The 26114-nt window shown below is 40.6% G+C and overlaps 1 protein-coding gene across 3 annotated transcripts in view; it reads right to left on the minus strand.

The window, feature by feature from the left end:
* Window positions 1-3230: 3230 nt before the first annotated feature.
* The window catches only part of ST6GALNAC5 (ST6 N-acetylgalactosaminide alpha-2,6-sialyltransferase 5), a 68719-nt gene continuing 45835 nt past the window's right edge, over window positions 3231-26114 (minus strand). For 2 of the 3 annotated variants that reach the window (XM_005521278.2, XM_088060441.1), the window contains exons 3-5: window positions 16984-17393; window positions 11938-12045; window positions 3231-5315 (exon numbers count right to left, since the gene is read on the minus strand). In XM_005521278.2, the coding sequence (XP_005521335.1) occupies window positions 5084-5315; window positions 11938-12045; window positions 16984-17393 (750 nt within the window). In that variant the 3' untranslated portion in view covers window positions 3231-5083. Of the gene's footprint in view, window positions 5316-9828; window positions 10119-11937; window positions 12046-16983; window positions 17394-26114 lie in introns of those variants that run through there. The other variant, XM_088060442.1, reaches the window with a different exon arrangement.

The raw sequence follows: 26114 nt of genomic DNA on the forward strand, positions 1-26114 counted from the left end.
ATACTAAGGGAGTTGCACAGAAAAAGAAGAAAAGATATTGTGACATTCTTCCTGTGGAATTCTGCTTGTACCCTTAAGATGATGCTGTATGCTCTTGGCCTTATTTTCTATGTTCAGATAGTTCCATAGGGTGAGGATCTTTTTTTTTTTTTCTGTTAACTGTAACTTCTTTGGAAGTCTTTTGCAAACCTAGTTGTGGAATTCCAAGTGGATCCATCACTTGGATCTCTTTCTGCCCTTGCTTCAGAGAACCTTGAAGAATACTAAATAGATTTGCAAGGCAGGGTTCTGCTTACAAAAGCTGCATTACATCTCAGCCAGTCTGTCTTCTTTGTGACTCCTAATTTTGTTCTTGCAGGTTTCCATCTGTTTGTCAGGATTGCTGGGGTTGTCTGCAGTTTTCCTGTCTGTTCTGTTTTCCTGGTAACTCGTGGTCAAAGCACTTCATTAGCAGACAGGGACACTGTGTGTTGGTCATCTCTGTGCAGCTTCTCTGCTGTGGCCTGGCCTTCAGTGCCAGGCAGGACAGAGGGATGTGTCCCTTTCTCCTGGCAGTGCTGTGCAGCTGTGTGCTCTTTACTTGGCACCCTGGAGGGGCTCAGCACCGAGGGGATGCTGGTTCAGGGCCTGGTTCCACACGTCTGCCTTTGCCATGGAGTCTGTTCCACAGCTGGCTGAGGTGAAATCACCAGCTTTGCTTTGCTGTGATGCTGAATCTCCATCCACATGGTGGTCAAAGGGCATCATTTGACATTTCATGTTTTGGTGTAATTTTCTGTGTGAAAAACATTTAACAGTCTAGTGGTTTTAAGGGTATTTACCATAAGCAGTGCTATTTGACAGTCATTTTATAAGAGTCTTTGAATTTTATATTTTTCTGCTTCAGCACAGAGAAATTTCACACCATCTTAGACATTTGCCCTTTCATATTTCCTAGGGTTTTTTAAAAGAATATTTCCTAGGTTTTTATAAAACAAGATTGTCCTTAATTCTTTTTTCTTTCTCCTTACAAAATTGTATACCTGTTATATGCAAGGTATGCCTTTGCAGCAGGCAGCTGGAAATTCAAAGTGATCAGTATGAACTGTTGGTCCAGGGAAGACAGAAATATTGGTACCTGTAAGGTTTCTGTACTTCCTTTTGTTTTGCAGTACTTTTTCCTATCTTACAAATACTCTGACTGTTTAACTGCTTATTATTTTTTTTAATCCCTAAGCTATGTTTTTAATTTAATTAGAAATTGTGTCTCCTTGCATCAGATAAAATAATTAACTTGGATTACAGAAATTATTATCAGCATTTTTTGAAGAGTTTTTGTGGCACCTATGATCAACTTCCAGAATACTGCAAAGAAATCTATGCAAAACAGCCACTGCTGTTGAGCAAGGACATTCTTCTCTGTCAGCTCCAGCCTGAGTTTGATCTTCACATTCCAGAGGAATAAAGCTAGATGACACAAGGTACATTTTATTCCTTACTGTTTAGATTCCCTTCATCCCATTCCCCAATGCTTTTCCAGCTATTTTTATCTTACTGTTTCCTTGCAACCTTAGAGGTATTTTGGGTAAAATCACTTAGTTTCCTTTGAAGTTTGCCTGGAAAATACAGGACAAGTCTCAGGTAGGCAGCTCCAGAAGGATTTTGTTTACTGCCTGTATGAGTGAACATGGCAGTACCACCGTGTGTTGTGCTGGATCAAGCTAGGGCTGCCAGTCAGCAGACCTGAATCTCTCACAAATCCTGTTCCAAGGCTGTAACTTGGCCTTAGTTAATTAACCTTCTATTTCCTCAGTTTCCTTATGAAGAATAAAGTGTTAACTTTCTGAGGTCTTTAGTACTTTGGGTTTTTCCAGGTGCATCATGGTTTGCCATTGTACCATGGTGCCGTCACCATGGAGCCAACAGAACACAAAGCAGCTATGGTGGAACTTTTTTGTGCTTAGTTGCAGAGATGTTTTCTTTATCATTCTCAATTCCAGTTGCACATACCATGGTGTAAGAACTACAGTTCTTCAAGATGAAAAATATCTCCTCTGACAAAGGCAAGTGTAAAAGCCTAAAGGTATGCAAGGGGTTCAGAACTAAACCAACATAGATCTTGAAATTGCTGATGTCTGTAAACTGTTTTGCAACAGCTTTTAATATGTGAAATGATGCGCTGCAGATCATGAATCGATCAAATTATAGTGAAGAGTGTGAGGTGACAGCATAAAGCAGAGAATGGGAGCAATGCCTAGTTTGTACTACTTATCCCTAGCCTGACAGCATTTTCTGTCATAAATCTGTTTGGTTTATAACTAGGCCATAAAACCTTACATCATGCTGCTGAAATGCAGCAGGATTCTGTAGCTCAAAAATTGTGCATTTATAGAGAAATACATCAGTGATCTGTTAATTAAAATTGCAGTGCTTTAACAGTTATTTACATTTCTTTGCACTCTTGTAACTTGTGCTTTTAGGACTCAATTTATGTTCTATGTAAATCTGTGCGATCTGTTTAAAACTTGCTGTCTCCTTGGCATCTCAAATGCCTTTTTATATATACAGGTGTGACTTAAGACAATACTCCTTCATACTTTTTGTAATTAGATGGGGGACTTTGCTGGAACTTCACAGGAGGTTGCTGAGATTAAAGTGAGTTTGGGTTTGTTTTGTTTAAAAGATGTATGAGGGTAGCAAGAACACACAGTTATTAACAGAAACTGAACAAGGAATGAGTTAAAATGCTTAGCTTGGCTCTGTTAGGAGATTTAGTGTCCTTACAGTTTATTCCATATTTCTTCATATTCTTAATGCTTCCCCATATCTACTTGACACTGAGCAGTCTTGCAGTCAGGGAACAAACCTGTGGAACACAATGGGGTCAGGCAAGTCTCTGTGTTTCTACAGAAGTAGACCAGTGTACTCTATCTTTAAATGATCTGATTTTAACAATAACATAGCTAAACATACAGCATACACATCCTGCAGCCCTTAACTGATGGAAAACTAAGAGCTCTAGTTTAAAATGACAAGATCTTTTTATTATTTTATCAGTAATAAAACAGGGATGGTAGCAGAGGACCTACTGTGATCTGTACCATGTCTTGCAGTCACATTAGAAATGATCTGTAAATCAGTTTGACAGATTTCATCAATATGCTGGATACACCCCAGTACACATGTTGAAAGGGATGTTCAAACTGCCATTAGTTCAAAACCCATTCTGTTTTTTATAGAATGCAGTGAAATCAAGTGGAGGGAATAAAACACCATCAGTGAAAGGAGAGTTAAACACCAGCTGACAAGAGAAAGGTAACACACACTTGGCATTCAGTTTGTAAGATGAGTGGTGTGTACCAGGAAGAACACCAAAATTAAGCTTTTAAGGCAAAATACATTATAGATTCTTACTTTTTGATAGTGGGCAGGGCTGCAGCAGGACACTGGCTCTCGGAGACTTGCACTTCAGTTCCAGGCAGTGTTACAGAGGTGACACCAGTTTGCCCCTGCCAGGACAGTTCACTTTGTCCCCAGAGAATCAGGGTATCTGTGGGGCGGCTGCAGCTATTGCTATCCAGTTTTGAAAAGAGGAAGACCGTGGGTTATAAGGGGGTTTAAATGAGAGTGTTTGGTCCCAGTTCTGTGTCTCACCTCTGAGGTTCAGCTTCTTGGATTTAGGTGTTTAAAGGTAGTATCTTTGTTCTAGCTTTTGCACTTGTCTAATGAGACACCTTTCATCACCTGAGGTATGTTTCATGCAATAGTTACTGATTACTTCGAAAAAAATTGAGATTTGATATTTGTGAAGCAAAAGGGAAAGTAATACTGTAACTGAAATCTTCTTTATTCACAAGCCACATGTAACTCAGTAATTCCCATTGTGAGGTTCCATACACAGCATGAGCATTGTCCTTCCCCTTTGTCTTGCAGGGACTCACCATGCACACATAGGTACTCCATGGGAAAAAAAGCAGTTTAACTTTGCTCCTTTCAGGAGGACAATTTTGTACTCATGGAATGCTTTTCACATCCCAGCTTCGGTGTGATCCAGAATCTCTGAGATCAGTGATGATCTTGGGACCGTGGAAGGTAGAGATTTTTGCAGGTGCAGTGCTGTGATCTTTCTGGCTACTATGGTACTGTAGTACTGGTGGTTTACCTTCTTCATTCTGGAAATTTGGTCAGATTGTGTTGAGCAGCTGTGGCCTGGTTTTTTAGTCTGTTGCCTCAGGAGGGTTGCTGGCAGCCTCTTATGGGAATACAAGAGCCAAAACAGAACACAACCCCTCCAGCCTTAGCTTGTCTTCAGTGAGAAGCTGCTGCCATGGCCGATGGGGGGTTTGGCTTTTTTTGGATAAATCTTGTTTGCCCTCCTTCCTCCCACCCCTATTTAAAAAGCAGCAGCTGGATAGCACAGCACCAAGTGCACATTAATATCAAACAGAATTTTCACTACCATTTTCATATTAATATAAGATGTCAGAATGTAAAGTGAGCTGGATCTGCACATGGGACCACTCTTGCTGTTAAAGGCTTTAGGCTGGAACAGAGCCCAAAATTCTTAGAAGAAATCCAGCGTTTCCCAATCAAATATTAATAACATGCTATATAGAATTATATATTTCAAACAAGTTTTATAAATAAAAAGCTAGGCCTTTCAAACCATCAGCAATATTAATTTTGGATTTAAAAGATTATGAAAGATAAACAACCACATAACTGTGACTTAGAAAAATACTGGCCTAGGTTGCATAAAAACCTCCATTAAATAAATATGGAAAGTTTTCACTATGAAAATTCAGTGGCATCATACTTAAAAAAGCCATAATGAATTAACCATCCCTTAATGACACTCAGGTTGTGTTTCACAAATCACAAACACACACAGGAAGTCAGATGGCCCCAAAAGGTGGCAGACTGGGTTAATACAGTTTAATAGAAAGTACTCTTGGTGTGTGCTGCTCGTCCATGCCAACTTCCTGACGCTGCTGCGGGTGCCAGCTGCAGACCCTGTTCCCTTCTCCTCCAGGCTGCCGTGCTGGCCCACAGGGTCCAGAGGCTGCTACGGAGGTGACTGTGGCTGGGCTTGTGCATTCATCCCTCAGGCCAGTGGTTTCACCTCAGGGTGGGTTACAGTGAGTGGTTCTGGTTTCCAGTCTGGCTGGAAGAAGTGGATGTCGAATGTCCGTGCCCAGTTCTCGAAGACGCGTTTCTCGGTGATGAAGCGGTGGTGGCTGCCCTTGCGGCCCCGCTCATGGGAAATGTACATTGTGCACTCGTCTGGTCCCAGAGGTTCATAGTAGTGATAAGGTACAGAAAGATGATTAGGATCCCTGTGAAAAAAAGAAAATAGATGGAAGCCCAAGATGTCCTTTTTCATTGATTGGAAAGATGCTATCTTTAATGAAATGATGGCCTCAAATCCACTTTTTCTCCCAGTTAAACTATGTAGCTGATTTTTTTCTTGCACATCTAATACATCAGAATGGGGCAAAGGTGTTCTCTTTGTTTTTTCTTTTGCTCTCCTTTAATCCTCTTCCTCCCAGTTAAATAAAGGACAGCAGTAACTCTGAAACAAGGGAGTGTGCTGCAGGACTATGTTACTACTATGAATTTAGAAGTAAACTGCTTAAAAGAGATTTAAATCTAGACGGTGATTTGTAAAAGGTCTTGCTAGCTTCAGGTATTTACTGAACTGGGTAAGAAAGAGAAGATGATAGATGAGGTGGTTATCTGTATCACCTCAGCTCAGCTGAACGTTCCCAGCACGCTGTGCCAGGTTCTGAGAGCGCAGCTTCAATGAGTGTCTGCATGCCAGGTCAGTGGTGCAGGCTGCTGTTGCTGGTGCTTTAATCAAATGCCTGATGCACAAATGAGTTCTTTACAACAGCAGCTTTCATGTATCTTAGCCAAAAATTAAAACAGTTCACCCACAGTATCTCTGACCTTGTGAACCCGTTCACATTTCCCAGTGGGAGATGAGTGACTTGTGGTGACACACTGGATATGCCAAACACCAATTAGATACTTAGGATGAAGTTCATTTTAGCAGTTCTGACCTCAGTGTTTCCATATAACACTCTGTAAATGGCACATTTGTATTATAGTAAGTCAGAGCACTTCATTTTCCTTTTGTTTTAATCTCTACATTAACCTGTACCTACGACAGTTGTTTACTTTGGGCATGGGCATTTGGGGCAGACAGGAACTCACACAACTCTGTCATAAATACTAAGAGAGCAAGCTGTCCCAGACAGAATTGCCCAATTGTATCCCTCTCTCCCCAGTGCCGTGGCAGAAAATTCCCAGTATCAGCACTTAGTGAAGCTTTGGGAGCTGCTCTGTGCTACTGCCTGAGCTGAAGAGGATCCTAGCACAGAGCAAGAAATCTGATACAGACTCAGGGCTGTCAGCTCTAATATACAGTTGATTATTTTCATTTTGAAGAGCTAATATTTAAGGTCACTTTCAATTGAATGCATCCACAATCTGTCAGTAGTCTGTGCTGGTTATTATTTTTACTGTGTAATTCTGTCACCTACGCAATTTTCTAATGTTTCTTATTTTGCCATTATCCATATTGTATATGCAAAGGTAATGTATGATATTGCAGCTGCTTTCCATTTGTGCCTTAGATTAACGTTTTAATTCGATCAATCTGGCTTCCTTGTAACACAGCATGGTGATCAATCTTACAGGACCAGAACAAAAATAAAATTACATTTCTAGAATAAGATGGATTCTAAACTTATTAAATATATTCTCACTGGAATACATAAGAGTGAAACAAAATCCTTCATTGCTTCACCTACAGAAAATGTATTTGTAATCTAAAGCTGCCCTTCATAGAGAATTTTATTATTTCTAAACTACAACTATTAGAACTAAATCTTCAATTAATTTTTCACCTTTTTGATACATTGGACCTCTTATTGTTGCTTAAATGAATCATTTGTATGGTTACTATAAATCTAATAGGACACATTTTCATGTGATGTGTTTTTGTTAAGAACTACTAAACAAATGGGCCTCTGCCTCTCATTTAGACTGCTCTTCCTTCCTGCACTAAAGCTGGATTTTACTCTTGGGTCCTCAACAGTACACCTGTATTGCTTGGTTGAAATTTACTGCTTTAATGTTAGGATTAGTAAAGCTGAAATCATATCTCAAATAGACTTGGGAAAAATGCAGCCCCAGTTAAGGGGGCAAAGAGAGCCTGTGAGGCTGCTGGTCCTGACATCTCCAGGCAAGGGGTTTGTGAAGCCAGGGATTCCAATTCCATCAAAGACTCTCAACTAACACCAGTGTATCCTTAGAGGATGTCCTTGGCTCCTGCCAGGCTGTACCAGGCACTGCATCATGTGCACCATCCCACCAGAAACAGCCCAGAAGCACCTGGAGCACAGGGGCTGGCAGGTGAGAGAGGCAGGAGCTCAGTCCTGCGAGACTCAGGCCTTGTGTGCAGCTCTGCTGGCTGAACAGCGGGTGAGATCAGGACAGGAATGGCAGCTGTGGCTGCAAACCTCTCTAGGACTACTCTGCAGCTGACTGAGGTTTTAAGGCTAAATTCCAAAAGCTGTCATTTAGATTTGGAATTCTGAAAGGTATTTACATATGGAGGACTGTCTCATTTTATGGGAGTTCTGGATTCCCCCATATTGCATGCTGGTAAGCTTTGGATTTGAACTCTGGTTTGAGTACACCATAACCCAAATTAACTGAGCTACGTTATCTTCTAGCTGCAATTAGCTTGTGTCACCAGCAAATGAAATGCATGAGTAATTTCTGTACAGAAATTGCTTGCCACCTCATTTATTAACATTAAAACAGATGCTGTTTTATCACTGACTGATACTGGACATTAATCAGTATTTTGTCAGACTCCGCATGCATATTAATATCACAGCTGGGAGGAATCTCGGGAAGTTCCTGTGTAAAATATCCTGCACTTCCTGCCTGATCACCTGCCAGCACAGCACCCGTGGAAGTGCTTGTACCCCTGTCAATCAGCTACTGTTTGCCACTTGAGTGCACATTTTCCCACAGATGGTATCCACCTACAGCAAAAGCTGGAAATACAGCAAAAAAGAAGGCAGGGAAACCAGGCCACCCCATACCACATTCTGGTCAGCCTCTTTCCTTAGAAATAAAGAGCCATAATAAATCAACTCTCTAAAACTCTAGGTACTCACACACTTGTAAAATAATTCATATTTTGATGTGTGAGTAAAGTGTCCTTTATATGCTGAATGATGGGCAAGGTACTGTGTCAGGACCATGAAGATTTCTAGATAGAATTTTTTTGCTTTCTATTCCCAGGATCTCCTTTCCCTGACCTCCATAATTAGTCCTGTTTTCCAAACCATGTATGCATTTTGTTATTAAGCTAATGAGGTGAGGCATATGGACCAAAGTGCAGGACTAGCTCACATCCAGCTTACAGTGTCTCATAAGCTCCAGGAAATGTAACCAGCAACAACTGCTGCTTTGCATTTGATTTAAAGGAACTGAAAGTGGAGAGAGAGAGAGAGCAGTGAGAAAACACTGAAGTCTTTCAAATACCAATTTTCAGGTGAATTATCATGGAAAATGGCCTGGGAGTCAAATGAGGATTCTTAAAGGAAAATTATCTGGTTCAATAACTGGAACAAAAATTATTCATATTAGTTAAAACAAGGCTCAGAATTAAGTTTGTGGGAGTTCCAGAGGGCCTATGAAGAGAAGAGTTAAAGAGGGTTCATCTCACTAACCCCTTGAGTTCTCTTTGTGCACAGGAGTACCGTGACCTGCAGGGAACCAGCCTTTCTGTCCCTGCTGCCCATAATGCCACGGACAGGGTTGGAATTCCACACTCATTAAGGCTTGGCTTGGCTTGTCCTTCCCAGCCCTGCTGCTGAGCACCCACAAAGGGAAGCTGCAGCACTGCGGTACCTTCAGGAATTGTTGTGCTATCTGGGCACCGCTGTCAGGCTGCTGCTGAAGGGAGGCAAGAGGAGAACCCTGCACATCCCAGGAGGGAGTCCTGTGCATGCAACGGGCTGCCAAAGGGAGTTCTGAGAGGGAAGTGCTTCCTGTCCGGGAAAGGCTTGAATTGGATCCCTGGGCACTGGAAAAAATACAGCAAGATGGCTTGTCTGTCTTGGGACAAAAGAGTGAGAGGTGTGCACACTTTACAGAAATGTTTGCGATGTGCATGGAAGCACAAACTTCCATTTTATTACAGAATGTACAAGACAGAAGTATTTAGCAGCATGAGAGCAATATCGAGCCATTGACCCTTTACTACAGCATAAATCTGTAGCAAGCAAAGGGTTTGAAATTACTTCTAACTTTGCTGTAAAGTAGAATTTTATAATAATCAGGACACCAAGTCCAGTTCAGCTATGAAACTCAGTGTCCAGTGAAAGTAAATAGAAATTAATCTAAACCACCATGTTGCAAGTAATAGTGACAAATCTTTTAGTCTGTGCTCCAGACTCCTTCACTAGACTATTTTTCCTGCACGGGTGCAAAGCAATTTGGTTAATGATCTTAAGCTAATAATTTGTAACAGAATCAACAGCATGAGATTCATGGTACCTTTGAGGTGTCCTTCACGTTACAGATGTGACGCTAATTTAGTTCTGTGACAGTGATCACCACACTCATTACTTATTCCACAAATTAATACTTAAAAATGAATGGGTATCTATCTGCTGAAGTTATAAATTTGGTGATATTAATTCTGAACAGAAATAAGATTTTTTGGGGGTTGTTTTTTACTTTTTTAATCATAATGATTTTTAGTTGCACAGCAAGTAGGATACTCACACCATCTAGCACACACACACTTTTTTTGTGGTTTTTTTGGGAGTTTTTTGTTTTGATTTTTTTTATTTTAATGGTAGATTCTTATTCTGTCTGACTGAAAACCAGGAAATATGGCTTACAATTGCAGAATATTTCTTTCTGCTATTTTGTTCTGTTGTCATATTTCTTTGAAAGAAAGCAGTTTTAACTTCTTAATGAGTGGCTGAAGAGCCAGCTAAGAAGGTTAACTCTATTTATGACAAGAAACTCCTTTCACAGATCTTCATGGACAGCTTCTTCCAGGCATGGCAACTACAGTTTTCCCCTTCATCACCTGGGGAATCAAGCTGAAGTAAAGACATTTCATATTACCCTTTTTACAACCAGGTATGTGTACCTTTATGTTAAGATTTTTTTTATGCAGGCTGTAAGAACAATTACATCTTTCACTGGTAGGACTCATCTACAGCCTTTCTTGTGTTATAATTTAAGTCGATTTTATTTCAGTGTAGTGATTCTATGAAAGCCTTTCACATGTTCTTAGTGACATTTTTAGTCTCAAAACACTTTGTTTGGGTTTAGTTGAGTTTTCTAATATATATCTAAACTATTCTGACTTCGTCTGAAAAATCAGGATTACACATTATTTTGCAGTAAAATGCTGTTTTCTGTATTTTTAGATCATCAGTTTAAGAATTACTTCCATGTGCCACTGGAATACAGCCACTTCTGGAGTAAGACAGACCAGCCACTTACAGAAATTGAAATAGTATGTGTTGGCCAACTGAAATCAGAGGAGAGATGCTGTGCTGCGGAAGGTATTTGTGTTGTCTGGCATATCTGATCTAGTTTGCTATTTTCCTTGGAGAATTCATGATGAAGTCTGGCAGTACATCACAGCATTTATCATCAGTGTTTTGTTATAATTTGTAGAAATTCTCACAAAGTGGAGTTTAGTGTTGACATTTTGTGCTGTGATTTCTTCAGGGACTTCTACAACGTGCCCAAGACAAATGCAGATTCCTGAACAATCCTTTTAAGTGTTCAGAGGAAAGTCAAAGCAGTTCTGTTCTTTGAGACTAACCCAGCAGTGCAGCCTTGCCCTCCCTGCCCTGAAAGGCATGGGAATTACCCAATGAACCAGACTTGACAGAGATCACTACATTAGCAACAGAAAATGTAAGCAGGTACTTCTTGGTGAAAGGGGTTTGTGAGCAGGTGATCAAACATTGCACTGAGGCCTGGTTCCAGACTGGCTCCAGCTCTTCCTGGGTCACCCAGCAGGACAAATGGGATCAGCAATGGCTGTGGGCAGGAGCCAGCGCTGGGCTAGTGCTGGGTGGGCAGGTGAGACTTAGGTCAGCATCAATATTGCTGATGTAATACAAATTTGTCTGTATTCATACTGCTGTCTTGTGGCTAATGTAATTTTGGTCTAGCACTACAAGTTCTGAAGACTCTCTCTGTGTCACTGATCCATAGTGGGAAAACCTTAACCAGGACCTGGGGTCTGTGTCCTGAACATGGCTGGAGGCATGACCCAGCTGGAAAACATGTGCAAGCTGTTCCTTTGGACAGCAGCTTCCACAGACACAACTTGTGCTGCTTCTGCCTCGTGTGAGCCACCCCCTGCCATGCCCCAAACAGGTGAGTACAGAACATTCTCTGGGTCCAAAAGCACAGGGAGGGGTTTGTGGGGATTATTTAGGAAGCTGCAAGATTTGCATTCATGTGACAGAGGTACAATAATGTTAATTTGAGTTGCACTGAAAGTTCAATTTAGAAACTAGTCACTGTGAGAACACTGTTCCTCGATTAATTTGGGGGGAACTCGAAAAACAAATTAAAAGTAATGTTTTCCAGTACTTCTTTCTTCAGATTAATTTCATGCCAATTATTGCATTACATTTAGCTGATAAATATTCACAGACTAAAAGAAAGCAACAAGATGGATTAATTCTCCAGCAGTACAAACAAAATTTTAAAATATTTTATATAACATAATTAAATGCTATTTGTTGTTTTCAGAATGAGATCATGGGACATCTTAATTAATTGCTTTAAGAGGACTGAAGACTTGTTGCAGAGCAAGAAGATTAAAAGATTCAGATATTTATCTGTAACATTAACTTAGTTGGCTAATAATGGTTCCAAAATAAATCCTACCTGCAGAAATCCGGTGGCACCATGCCATAAACATTTATCCTGTCACAGAGCTCTAATGCGATAGTCATTGTGAACCAGCCCGTGCTAAGCCAAGTGTTGGATATCTTCCTGAAAGCAAAAACATAATTAAGTTTCTAAGCTGACAAATAATTCTTGAGATTTATTTATTTATTTATTCATTCATTCTGAAGCAATTTCTCGGCATTTTCTTCATTCTTGTAAAAGGCTTTGAAAACTGGGCAACCAAGACTACTTTGCTCATCCATCTTTTAGTGATTTTTCTGGTGCCTCCTGTCAGTGGAGTAATCTGGGCAGAAACTTTCCTCACTGTAATTAATTTTAGGCACTGCAACGTTAATATTTAGCTGATCTTTTGGCTTGGTTTTAGAAGCTCCCAGCCCCTCACTGTGACTGCTGGTGGGAAAGTCTTTAGTTGGTTGCAGCTCTGACTGTCCCATAGCCAGCCTGGGAAATCTTCATCCTAGGAACCACCCTGGCTGCCATGCCTTAGAATGGGAATGAGAGCACTGGCAGGGAGCCCTGTAGGGCAGTGCCTCTCCTGCCTTCACTGCAGGCTGGGACGTGGCTTTAAAAGAAGCTCCACTGATCCCATCATTAATTATGCAAAGTAGGAAATACCACCTTGTAACTTCTCACAGATGTAAGGGATTTACAAGTTGTGTTTAAATTTTTCTGTATCATAAAATTATCTGCAAAATGGTAACAGTAATGTTTCCTTTTCCTCTCATGTGCTTGGCAGTGCTGCTTAGTTTCTAAGAGTTGGGTTCTATGATGGTTATTGGATGTCTGGCACGTGCACTGGAATTCCCATTCCTTTTTTAAGTTCCTGCAGTGGCTCTATGTTGTGGGAGAGCTGGCACTCTTGGAATGGAAGGATCAAGGAAATGTCAGCAAAGAAAATATCTCAAAGGTGTCACTAGGGCATGTGTGGGGACTAGCACCCCTCTTAGACATGGAGGCACAGAAAGTCGGGTTTGCTTCAGAGAAAATGAGTTCACTCAAAGGTCTCCTTTCAAATGCTATTAAAGAATAAGACAGGACTTCTCCTTAATCCCTCACCCAGCTAGGAAAGTCCCACAGGAAGAAGTTCAAGCTTGTGTTATCTGCAGCCCAAAGAGCCCGCAGATTCCTGCTGACAGCCTGTCACAGTGACAGGCTCTCCCTTCATCTCCTACTAAAGCTGAGGCACCAAGGGAGCAAGAGCAGGCTCTGGGAAGGCCTGGGCACTGTACCAGAATGTATTAATGTGGACCTACATTAATACCATTCCCCCACACCTGTATCTGCCAGATACCTGTGAAACTTTGTAACAGCTCCCCCAAAAAATCACAGCATGAGAACATGAGGTTCTCTTCAGAGAAGTCACCAGGGAATCCCAGGTCCTGGCCCAAGTTCCAAGGCCATCTTTTACAGTTTACCCAGTGATAGCAGGATGTGGAACAGTCTTGGAAGCAGGGACCTGAGGCCACAAAAGTCACTGCAAGCAAGTGGCAGCAATCACTACCATCTAATTCAGCCAGCAGCAGCCACCATGCAGCTTCCCAGGCTAATGCTAAACAAGCTGGTTCCAAGTAGGTCACCTACAGGGCAGTAGGAGGAGAAGTTTTGAGCACTGTCAGATTGAGGAATGCCTTGTACCAAGGCTTCCCATTTCCTCAGGGACTGCAAGGGAAAAAAAAAATAAATGTGGTGGCATCTGTGCCAGCTACTTAAAAGACACTTCTAAACATAAGGGAATTCTTTGACTAAATACGCCTGGAGGATGCTGAGGAGCCCAGGTAATTTGTCCTGTCCTTAGTGGATCACCTGGTAACATAAACTCCCTGAACACACATCTTTACTGCTCCTGACACGCAGACTTTCAAGCTAACTTTAGCATTTGGAGAATGACATGTTATAAGCATCTCATTATTTCCAATTATGGGGCCTTATTTATTTTCTGACTGCACACTGAAGCTTGGGGGTGGTGGTGCAGTTTGTCACAATGTCATAGCTGGGTCATAAGCTCAGTGGAGGCCTTCAGGCACAGCAACAATATAAACACTAAGAATTTTTGGCTCAAAAATATTAGGAAAGAGAATAGTAGAGAAAAGCTTAAAAATTTTGCTTCTCTGCCACCTGAGAGTTTCTGAGCTCTGAATCACTAGATAATTCAGGAACATGTTCAGGCTAAGAGTGCTCTGGAGCTTGCACAAGTCCACTTTTTGAGGTGCCCAACATTTACATTCCAAAACCAGGGGAGCAATTGCAGCCAGACCATGACCAAAGCTTTGCACAGGTCAGGACACCCTGGTAGGCTCTCTGCTGGCTTAGTTGTCTTTCTGCTTACACACACTTAGGCATAATTTAGTGTTTTCCCTAAACAGGAGAACAACTGAATCTAACTAAACTGGCTTAGAAGCTGAATAAGCAAATAAAGATTTCAAAATTCATTCAAGTACCACTCGGCCTTCTTTAAATACAATGTCTGAAGGACAGCAACACAAAAACACGGTTACAGTGTCTTGCATTTCATAAAAGATCTGAGCAAGAGTCCAACAAAAGAATACTGTTTTTCTACCTAATCAGCAGTAATGAGAGAATATGAAGAACTGTCATGTGCTTATTAGGGGAAATTATCAGATATTCTTTTATATGATGAACTAACACACTGTGCTGATAATTCTGTAGTGCACACTAAATTACAATTAAAGGCCTTTCTGCTCCACCAAAATCTCATTTATAATCTCTATGGAAATACTCTTCCTGCAGTTATTTCATTTATGCTGCTTTTATCTAATTACTATAATATTGGCTCTGAATCATATTTTCTTAATGTACCCTTATTCAATTATAAAGTTATTTTCAAGTACAGTTACTTTATAATGCCAAGTATATTGCTCTGCAGCCTTTGTCTTTCACCATGCTATTTAACTGGCAATGTTTTCTGAAGGTTTTTCTTAATTTCAAAATAATTTTTTTCCAAAAAGCATAATACATCCAATTACCTTTTTTCTCATCATTTTCAGGATGGAAATGAATAGTCTTATTCTTGCAACCTTGCAATCATGCTTCTCTCTCCCTCCTTTGTTTCTTGTAGGCACTAATGTCGAGAGCTCAGCAGAAACCTCATGGGGAACAGCAGAATTCTGGGCCATATCTGAGCAATGTTCTCAGTTCAAATTCTGATCTGAGCAATGTTATGCTCCTGCCCCCACAAGCACCTGAATTTTCTCCCTTACAAATTCTTTTCTACCCATGTTTCATCTTCCCTTTCTTCTATGCAGCTCATTCATTTTCATCTCCCATTTTAATCTTCTTAGCCCTTCAAGTATGCTGTCTGTGCCCTCTAAAATCAACAGGGCCTGTTCCTCAGGCTGAATTTTGCTGGCATCTGAGTGCCCTTGAATCACGCTGGGAGTTCAGGGTGCCCATGACTGAGTGCACTATAAACTCGTTACAATGCCGTTAATGGCTCAAATACCTTGAGAATATTTCAGGAGCTGAGCCTGGTGCTTGTGCAGAAAAAGAAAAGCTTTCATCACACACCACAGGCCTCTGGCTTTGGATGGGTGATGCAGAACCAGAAAGAGCAGCTTGCCTGAAATTGCACAGCATGTGCCAGAAAAAGAACAGGATCCTGGCAGTGTCAGGGAAGGAACAGGACCCTGGCTCCCTGTGGCAGAACTCAAGTTCTGAGAGTGAAGCAGGGAGGGAAACTGTTCCTCAGAACTGGGGACAGCATGTGATCCTACCCTGAATCACCAAAAGCATGCCTTTGTAAATACTGAGCACACAGATAACCCCCTGCATATTTCTCCAAGGGTTCAAATGCTTAATTCACCTTCTCACTTTGCTTTACTCTGGAAAAGACAAATACATTACAACTGGCAGGGTATCCCCCCTTGTTATCCTTCCTTCTTGTTCTGGCAGAGACCCAAATACACCAATTGGAAGATGAAGAGAAGAACTTTTACTGTTACAAAACTGACCAAGTTAACTCTGTGCTCTGGTTTCAGCCCGAGTCTGCCATGAACTCAGATCCACTATAACTGAAAAAAGCATGTTCAAAGGCAGCAAACACCAAGCAAAAGTTGCCTTCAGCTAAGAGGATACAACAGTTTCCTCTAACATTGTTTCTGCCTTTCTCACATAGCCCAGAAAATGAAAACTCTGCTTGAGTCCACAAGAGGATCGATCCCTGTTCAAGCTTTGATATGCATGTTTTGTATTTGTAAGGTAGCACATCTGACTGTGAGTTACTGCACAATAAACCTACCTCTTCATTTGTATCTAAGTGCAGACCCTGTGCCATTTTTACAGCAGCATATTTAATAAATAAAAAAATAGAACTTCATTAAAAATAAATGTCTATTATGGGAAGTCTTTGATTTGAATGCCCATTTTCCAACATTATATGTTAAAATACTCAAGTACTGCAGTGGGTCACTTACTACAAATTTGATTTGAAGATCAGCCTACAAGTCTCATAAACAGTCTCATAAAGATGTAACTATCATAATAACTTTCCATTTTCCAGTTGCAAATGTAAGATGAACTGTTCTGAAGCACCTAATGTATGACTAATGTTTATTTGTTTTACAAGAAGTTTTACAGCTGCAATGTTCCAAGAATGCTTAAATTCAATAAACAGCTATTATAATTCACTGAATGGTGGCATTTCCTCTATAAGAAAACATAACCTATCCATTCTAATTCTTCAGAATCAGTGAAAAAAAACTTTAAGGTATGTTACCCCAAAGTGAGATTTAAACAGCTCCTGCCTCCTCAACTCTATAAACAGTACATCCAGACTCTGCTATTCTAGGCTGATGAGGCAACACTCCATACAAATCATTTTGATGCGTATTTTTTACTTATGTTTCCAGTGATATTATTTGGCATGTCATGCCACATTACAACTCATGAGGCAGAGGATTTAATGGGCAGGATTGTCCCTCTGAGCAGATCTGAAATTGGTATATATAAACTGCATTATTTTACTACCCTTTGACATCCCCTTGGTGTATCCATGTAAGTTCTCACCTGTCTTTTCCAGTCTCCCGTTTAAAAAGGTCATCAAATTGAAGCATCTTGTGGCGAGAAATCATATACACTTTTAACTGAGGCAGTATCTGGTTCATCAGCTGCAGGTTGTTGTACACCAAGCCTTTGCCGTCTCTCCTCATGTAGCTGCTCGGGCCCCAGAAGATGAACACAGCACCATGGCTCATGTTTAAGAGTTCGTTGCGATTTCTCAAAATCCTCTGAATGCTGGAGTGTGCAATGACTCGGAGGCTTGTTTTGTTCCCAACGTCTTTTCCATATCCCCGAGTGGGGGCATCGTTCATGCGTATGACGCACTCGCTCTCGTCGATTCTGTCCCCTTGGCTGCTCCCCAGGAGGTGTCCTGAGCTGGTGACCAGCGCGCAGCTCTTGCAGTGCATCTTTAACGGCTGCAAAGACATACGCACTTCACAATTAGCTGTAGGCATCTCCCCGTTCACTACATAGCTGGGTTTTACACCTCCACGGCACATTTCACAGCAAAACCTCAGAGCAATGGACATAAATCTCTCCTGGCAGTCTTCCCAAATAGCTGGGGACCCATTACCTGTACATTTTTAGGGGGAATATGGTGTAGATGTGCAGCCCTTAGAGTTGCTCAGTGGAACTACGCCATTGTGTAAATCCTCCTTTCCACCGATGCTTCATCAACAGAAATCACAACAGCTTTTCTACTCTTCCCAACTGCTTAGGTTTGTACTTCTTCCACTTGCTATAACAGCTAAAATTATTTTGTATTCTTCTGCTTCCTTTTTTTTTTTCAGGAAATAATAAATCCTAAGTCCTCATAAGTTCATGCGTGAATAGCTTTTCAACCCTGGGGTCAGGACATTTTGCTAAGGGAAGAGATTGATACCTTGGCCCCAATCCTTCCATGCTATTTGCAAGTTGTGCCACAACCACTGCAGTGCTCTCACACCTCCTTTATGGTTCAACAGTCAGAGCTGGTCAGTAATGTCTGTGTGTATTTTACATGGCAGTGAGTTAGTGCACTGAACCTTTGCTACCTTGTCAGGTCATGTTTGAAAGTTGCACAGTAATATGGAATGGGAGGTGCCTGTTCAGTGAGTGCCGTCCTGATGGAAGCAGAAGAGTAAAACAAGCTTTCATGAAAATGAAAATGCTTGATAAATCATGTTACTGAAGTATGCCACCACCACAGGTATCAATTATAGAGCAGTATGTCATTATCTACTACTCAGCATGAGAACTGAAAGGAGCAAGGGTTAACAGTATTCCCAAAGTGCTACTTTCCAACAAGAATACAATAAACTGTGAGGTAAATAAAGATTGTTTGAGGGTGTGCCTTGGTAATCCTCCAGGAAATAGTATCTTGCACTTGATGTGTATCTCAGTGTCTTTGAAAAACAACAAACAACAACAAAGCAAACAAATAACTATGCCTGCCCACCCCCCTCCCCCAAAAAAACCAAACCCAAACCAGCCCAACAAAAAAACCCATCAGAAAAACCCCTGGCACAGAGGGTTGAACTGCTTGATCATTCTGACCTACACATATACAGGAATCCAATGACTAAATCAGTCTGCAGTGAGGCACAGCTTAAAACTCTAAAGCTGAAAAAGATACATGATGTAGGTTTGACACAATCTCAAGCCTTGTTTGAAAATGCTTTGGCCCTGAGTACTTGATGGGAGTGTTTTACTGTGAGTAACTTGGTTTTAATTTTGAAGGTACTAAGTACTAGGTTCCAATTACAGTCTGAGATTCTTTCTTCTGTGAGACGAGCTCATGAATGCTTAATGCTTTTTAATTAAAGAAAAAATAAGAAAAAGCATACAATCTGCACAGTAATTTAACCAGTAAGCCTTGTATCTCCATCTCCCCCAATAAGCAAAGTCCCTTTCACATCTGTGGACTATAATGCAGAGCTAATGGTATGGGTGAAAATGTTCATGCATTTGTGAGCCAAGGTTCCTAACACGGTATTTACATGCATTTTCCTCTAAGCTTTCATCTGCCACTTTGATGAATTACCTAGTGAAAGGCTCTAAGGTGAACGAGCTGCTCCACCACCATGCTTGGGAAAGCAAGACTAGGTGCTAATGAGGTTAAAGGAAATGTAGTCAGTACCAATGTTAACTCACACGGGTTGGAATATCCACATAGCAAGGCATTTTCACCTAAACAATCCCTGCTGGTTTCTGGCCTACTGAGCTACAATTTCCTTGTTTCTTTTAAAAAAGTCTGCCACATAATCCATCAGTTGTTAGGAAACAAGGGTGGCCATCAGCAGAGCTGTGGAAACTTGGGAAGGGGTCTGAGGCTACATAATGAACATTAACACACCCCCAGAACATCTGTCCCAGATCTGGTTTGAAACATGTTCCTTCTGGGAAAAAGTCTTTAGACTGAAACAGTCAGGTATTGCCTAGCCACTTCCTGAATGATGCATGGGGCTGAGCCCTTGTAGCTGCTCTAGGCAAGTAATTTTCAGTCGCCTCACTCAGATTCTTTCAGCTGGGCTACAAAACTCGCACCTAAAAATTGTCAGAGGAATTCACAGTGAACAGCCACAACATTCTCACAGCAGCTGTTTATTATACTTTGACAACAGTGAAAGCAAGGGGGGAAAAAAGCCATTGGCTGTAATATCATCTCATTGGGAGGCAGCGGTGGCACCAGAAATGTCATCTACTTAAGCAATAATAATGGAGGCACAAGGCAGTTCTTTGGGATTGATGACCAGCTGGAAAAAGTTGATGGCCTGAGAATAACCAGGGACCATTAAGCCAGAAGAACATTAACTCCACAGAAAATGCTGTTACAGTAATTATTACAGTGATATTTTGGAAAAAAAAGCAAAGTGAAAAAAAGCAAACCCCATGAAATATGAATTATTTTTCAGAAGCCTTGCTCCAAAAGGGATGGGGTGAGAGGTAGGCGAGTTTTATAGCATCTTTGCTAATTACTTTGAAGTGTAACACATCATGCATGTAAAAGCTGCTGACATTCAATCGCATCCATTGTTAATAAGCAGCCACAGTTCTTGTGTACCTGAACTCCATGGACAGCACCTCTGTGACAGGGCAGAGCACATGGCTACTGCTACAACACAGGTCAGGCACTTGGACAGCACATGAGCCAAGTATTGTCCAAAAAAATTGCTCAAATCACCTTTCAGTTCCAGTCATATCAAGACATGCATGGAGAGAGGGAGAACAGAGGTCCCAGCACAGCCAGTTCCCAAGTGTAGTGCCCCAGAAAATGGCAAATCAGCTTTTCAAGGGTAGATGGGCTATCCCAAGGGAATGAAGGCAGCAGGGGAACTTTGTCATGGGGTAAACCCCATAACAGCACCTTTGTGCCCACAAGGAATAAGTGCAGCTTTGCACAGCTACAAGTATTCCCACAGGCCAAACTGACTCCTGGCAACTCCCACTTCCAGAGATTAGCCCAGAAGTGCTGCTGCTCTATCACAAATGCCTGATTTGGTTAATGAAACAAAAAACAATGCCATGCTTGTTTCTTTATTTTCCAATTTGAGGTAATTTGCTCTGTTATTGACTTTAAAATCTATGTTGTCCAATGATCGAAAAATATTACTTTTCAGACACTTTGGTGCTCAAGTGCTTGAGAAGAATAAATTGAAAAATGTTGCTCCTGATACAAAATATGTTATTCTCAGATATAATTATTTCCTTTGTGATGAAATCAAATAATTTTTTTTTGCTTATTTTTTTGTCTTTTGATTTTGAAGCCAAGGTTTAGAAAAGAAGACGGCTCCCTCCAGTAAAATAACGAACACTGTAAAACACTGACTTATACTGAGTACTTAATGACCTACTTTCAAGACCCCTGGGTTCAGATCATTCCATTATCAGTAGTGTAAAAAATTCTGTTCTATAAATAAAAGCCAGAGTATTTTATCTTGGCAATGATGACCTGGTCACAACAACAACAATAACAACAACAAAAACAAATTGAACCAAATGAGCAAACCCAAAAAACCTCAAACCAAAACAACAAAAAAAGACCTGCAGTGAGAAGAGCTCACTACTGAGTTCAGCAGAAAAAGACCACCTGTCAGTTCATGAACACCAGCATTCCTCATGGATACATCTGGAAATACCACAGATGACTTCAAAGTGTATTGGGAGACAAGAGTTACCATGAAAGGTTGAAGAATATCCAAATTCCTTTCAGATAGATGACCTTTAACTAAGCACTCAAGACTAAGTGCAAAATGTTTCTCTTGCACGGCAACACCTCTATGGTTGGCCTGCGTTTGTCTCGTGTCAGAGCTGGAATGAGACTGCATTACTGAGCCATCAGCCTCTCTGCAACAGCTCCCAAACTGGCTGCACATGTAAAAGCAGTGGTACAAATAAGAAGACTGATGTACAGGAAAGCAAATCTGTTCCCATGTTTAACTGAATTAATTAAGTTGAATTCAGTACGCTAATGGTTGAAAAAGCACACATAAACACTATAAGAGCCAGTCTTACTGGTTCAGGAGAAAGTGACCTTATTCCAGAGTAGCCTAGCTTTCCCTTTTTGTTACAAAGCAGGTGATTTCTTTGGAAGGAGTTTCATGTCTCCCCCACCTGGTGCCCGTTGTGCCCTGGCCGAAGCACAACAGTTTGTGACACTCACTGTATGTTACCTCAGTATTTGCTTTTATGTTCCTTGCCTTCTGCACAGAACTTAATCAACATTTCCTACGTGATGCTAATGAACCCTGACTTCAGACCATGTTCAATGCAATATATTACTTATGGCTTGCTCTTGATTGCTGTGCCATCAGCCACCAGCAGAAACACTAAATAATTAAGGCTTTGCCAGTGATACAATATTTTGTCCTGGCAGCTTCAATTTTTTTTTACTTTCTTGTAGCTCTGAGTGGCTCTGAGGTTTCTCACAAGCCGCTGGCTTGGAACCACTGCTCCACCAGGCTGGCTGATCATTCTCAGTGCTCCTCTCCCAGAGACCTGGAGAACAATCCCCCCTGCCACAACTATATCCCAAGCTCTCAGGAGCTCCAGCCATGCCCAGCCCATTGCTGGCACATCACAAACAGCTGAATGCTCCAGCTCTGGTGAGCCCCTGTCATTCAGCACTGCCCCAAGTGTAAAGCTTCTCATGCCATTATGTCCACCCCTGATGACGAGCTATATTAATTGCTTCTATCAGTGTGCCTCCTTCCTTAGTATTTTCCCTAAAAGACTGAAAACTCTAAGGCCAAAACTGCTTTTCTTTGAGAGATTCCCAACAACCTCCTTAAAGTGGAATAGAAACCCTGAGGCTTCACATTTGCCAAGTAACTTTTGTTCTGTAAGCCAGTGCAGCAAGCTGTGGGGCTCAAGCTGTCTCATTAGTGAGGCACAGCTGTGCACTTCAGAAGTGATTTCCACAATGCAAGGACTCTGGGACACATGATCCTGTGAAAATAATCCAGGTTCCCTGATTATTTTTGGTTTGTAATATATTAATGGAACAGTGCTTTCATAGTACTATGAAAGGAATAAAAAAATAAAACACCAAAAACAAACAAATAAACAAACAAAAAAAACCCCAACCACATACATGCTGAAAAAGGTTTGCTATTTTTCAAGTCTTCTCTATGAAATGATGGTATCAAGCCAGTCTTCTCTGAACAGCAGAAGTCATTCAGATGCATATTGGAATATTGTAGTGTATTTTATACACCTCTGTGTATAAAAAGCTGGAGCAAAAAACCCAAACTGAAACGCCTAAAGCATGAGAAGAATTTTCAACTTCAACTTGCTGAGGCAAATCCCCTTTTAAAGTCGCTGTGAGTTTTGATTTTCTGGTGCCAAGTTTGTATCTAAAAGATGATTTTGCTTTGACCATGACATTTTCACTTGTGTACTCATACAGGAAGTGTAGCTTAATTTCTACACTCTGTATGCCAGCTCAGACTTCCCCCTCACATTTCATACATTTTGATTCTTTAGCTCTTGTACTAGATAAGAACACCTTATGCAGGTACAGAGTGGTGTCAAAGAGGGGAAAAAAATCCTCTGAGCAAATACATTTATAATTATTGTTGAAGTACACTTTTGGAACATTAGAGAATTTACCAGGAAAACAAACTGCATTATCCACTGAACTAAAAGCACTGATTGCCTTCAAAACTATATCCCTGTGACTGATACTGCACAAGTAAACAGAAAGGGTTAGGAGATACCACTTGCCCAACATTGTTAATCCTTATGCAAATCCAAATAACAAGCATTTGCAGCGAAACTTTGCAATTCAAAAGAGGTCTGGCAAGTCTGCTCATAAAGATAAATGCATGTCTGTTTAAAAAGATAAAAGATAAAACAAATGAATTTCTTATTACTTCTCTTTGTTTCTTGGGCTGTGGAGCTTGAATATGCAAATATTGTGGAAACATTGGCTGTCATTTCTCATTGATTCCTCTGAGTTAGTTATATAACTGGACTTTGCCTTCAGATATTGGATATGACAGTGAAATAGCCAAACTCCAGCACATGCATTCCTCACACTAGTGATCACAGCACCTTATGTTTTATTCTGCCAAGGAATTAAATTTTTTTTTGCCATGATATCCTACTGAGGGGCATCTGCAAAACCTGTAGGAAAAATATAATAATCTTATTTTCAAAAGGTCCATAGACAGATCTAATTAAATTTCAGAACATAAGGCTATATTCTGAAGAGGAAAAAAACCCAACAAATGCACTCCACAAAGCTTTCACTGGAGCAATTTTCTTAGAAAAAGTACCGTTAAGCACATTAGTCAATGAAGAGTCTTCTGCTTGTGTGAAGTGTTTTCCGGCACATTAACTCGTTTTCAGGGGACTGCCTGCTAGTCAAAGCTTCCATTAGATTAATTAAAATATGGCTTCTCTCACTGGAAAGAAAAGGCATGAGTTTGGCTACAGGACATTGACCACCTATAGAAACCAAGCCCTTTCTAGTTACATAAAATACATGAGCAGGAGCAGCAGCACAGGAGATGAACAACAGGGTAACTTTTAGTATATGGGGCACATTTCTTATTTTAGAAGCATGATTACCAGGTGCTGATGTTTTCCCCTAAGCCACCTGAAGTGAATATAAGGTGCAACCTTGCAAATTGTCAGCACGTATAAAGCTAAGATTTAGAGAGTAGTTTCCATCCTGAAACCTATAAATGTGTCCCATGAGGGAGATTAGTATCAATCATAGGCTTATTGGAGAGGGAGATAGGATACAATGATAACCTGAAGCTATCAACTAGAGTAATGGTCTCAGAAGAAAAAGCAATCAGAGAAAGAAAAGAATATCCTCAATGAAAGGCAGAACTGGAAAATCAGGCAAGAATGTATCATATTGATGAACATGAACTGTTATACAAGAGAGAGTGTCATATGAACAATACACAGGCTCTAAAGAAATGGTTATTGCCTAATGTTTATCTTAAAAGGAGTGCAAATAGACATCCATATTACATCAAACTGCTTTACTTTTGTTTTGCAGCTAAAGTACTTGCACTAAAATGAAATAAAGCCACAGGCATGGTGTCTTAACTATGCAAATTGCTAGCACTGAAGTGTCAGAAAAACAGAAATTATAACGATCTCCAGGAAAGGTACTGGACAGTTTAGATTTTTGCTTCAGAATGTTTTCACATCAACTTCTCTGCTTTGCTTTGGTATGTTTTGGCAGTTCTTTCCAGTTTAAATACTTCATGTAAGTATGCCCTCATATGCTCTCTCTGCACCTGTCATGGCTGTGCAGGATATTTTTTGAGCTTCAAGCTTCACAGGGTCCCTTTTTTATCTAACCCAGCTTTAAAGCCAAGCATCACTGATCTTTAAAGTTCGTGCCTAAGTTTTCAAATTCAAGGCCTTTTTTCTTTCTGTGGCACTATCTGGCTCATCCAAATGCATCTCTACTCTCACTACAACTATTATCTCTACAAGGCAATAATGTGATGGGCATTGCAAGGACAAAGCAAGCCTTTCCAATGGTATCCAGCTTTAACAGAGCTTAGCACAGCATAAGCACAGCCTAGAACAGGCCAGATGAAATATAAGACCAAATCTCTAATTAGAAAGTAACTGACCCCACAGAGAATTTTTCTAAAATGTATTTTGTCTTGGATTTCTCTGTCTGGCTGAAGCAGAGTGAAATAAAAAATAATGCTGTTTATTCCTTTGAAAAATCTTTGTTCAAAAACTTTGTTCAAATGTCTTTCCTTCAAAATCTGTCAAAAATGTTCAGCCTCATGGTCTTTTGAGTCTCGTGTGGTAGCTCCATGTAATCTTCATGAGCTTGTTTTATGTAAACCAGGCTGTTCTATATCCTCTTACTTCTGTCCCTCTGACTTAACAGTACACCAGAAACTACAGAACAAAATTAAAGAAAGCAGATTTAAACCCCCTTTTCCCCCTGCAGAAGATACTGCATCTGAATTAAAAATGTTTTTCTGAGGATGTATCAGATTCAACAATATACAATAACAAAGTTGTACCACATCCACAGTGAGACCCCAAGGCAGCCTCCAAAATCACTGGCATATTGACACCAAAGACAGATGCTGGAAACTGGTACTGGCAGCTGAAGTGGCCAAAGCATCCATTTAACTTAGGAGTGATAGGTTGCAGAAGCACACTGCAAATTTCTCCTATGCACATATGTAGAAAAAAACCCAAGATAGAGCATTTTGTGCTAAAGTATTTGTATATTTACTTTTGGACAAAAACAGATGCAAAGAAAACATCCTGAAGACAGACATATAAACATCTGTATATCTGCAATTATATATCACTAAAATTTTAACTGATTTTGGACTACACTTGAAAAATAAACATTTTAATTCAGGGGTCAGCTCTTTCAGTTTTGGGGATTTTATTAAAAGGTCTCAAGCATTCAAAATATGTATCTCCAATTGTTCACTATTACCATAGTCCTGATCAGGAGACAAAAATAAACACATTTATCCAATCAGAATGTCTGTATTGAGTCTATTTGTCTGCATGCAGGTTAATACGAAATTAGACATTTTGTAGATGGAAACATTTAGCACTGAAATGAACCTGCCAGTGAGGGTTAATTAGACAATCAAGTACAAGAGCTGGAACTCTGTCTGCCAATGTGGCATTGCCTCTCCAAAGAG

The sequence above is a fragment of the Pseudopodoces humilis genome, chromosome 10 (assembly GCF_049639895.1).
Source record: "Pseudopodoces humilis isolate 2021_Gansu_Grassland_sample_001 chromosome 10, ASM4963989v1, whole genome shotgun sequence".
Classification (NCBI taxonomy): domain Eukaryota; kingdom Metazoa; phylum Chordata; class Aves; order Passeriformes; family Paridae; genus Pseudopodoces; species Pseudopodoces humilis.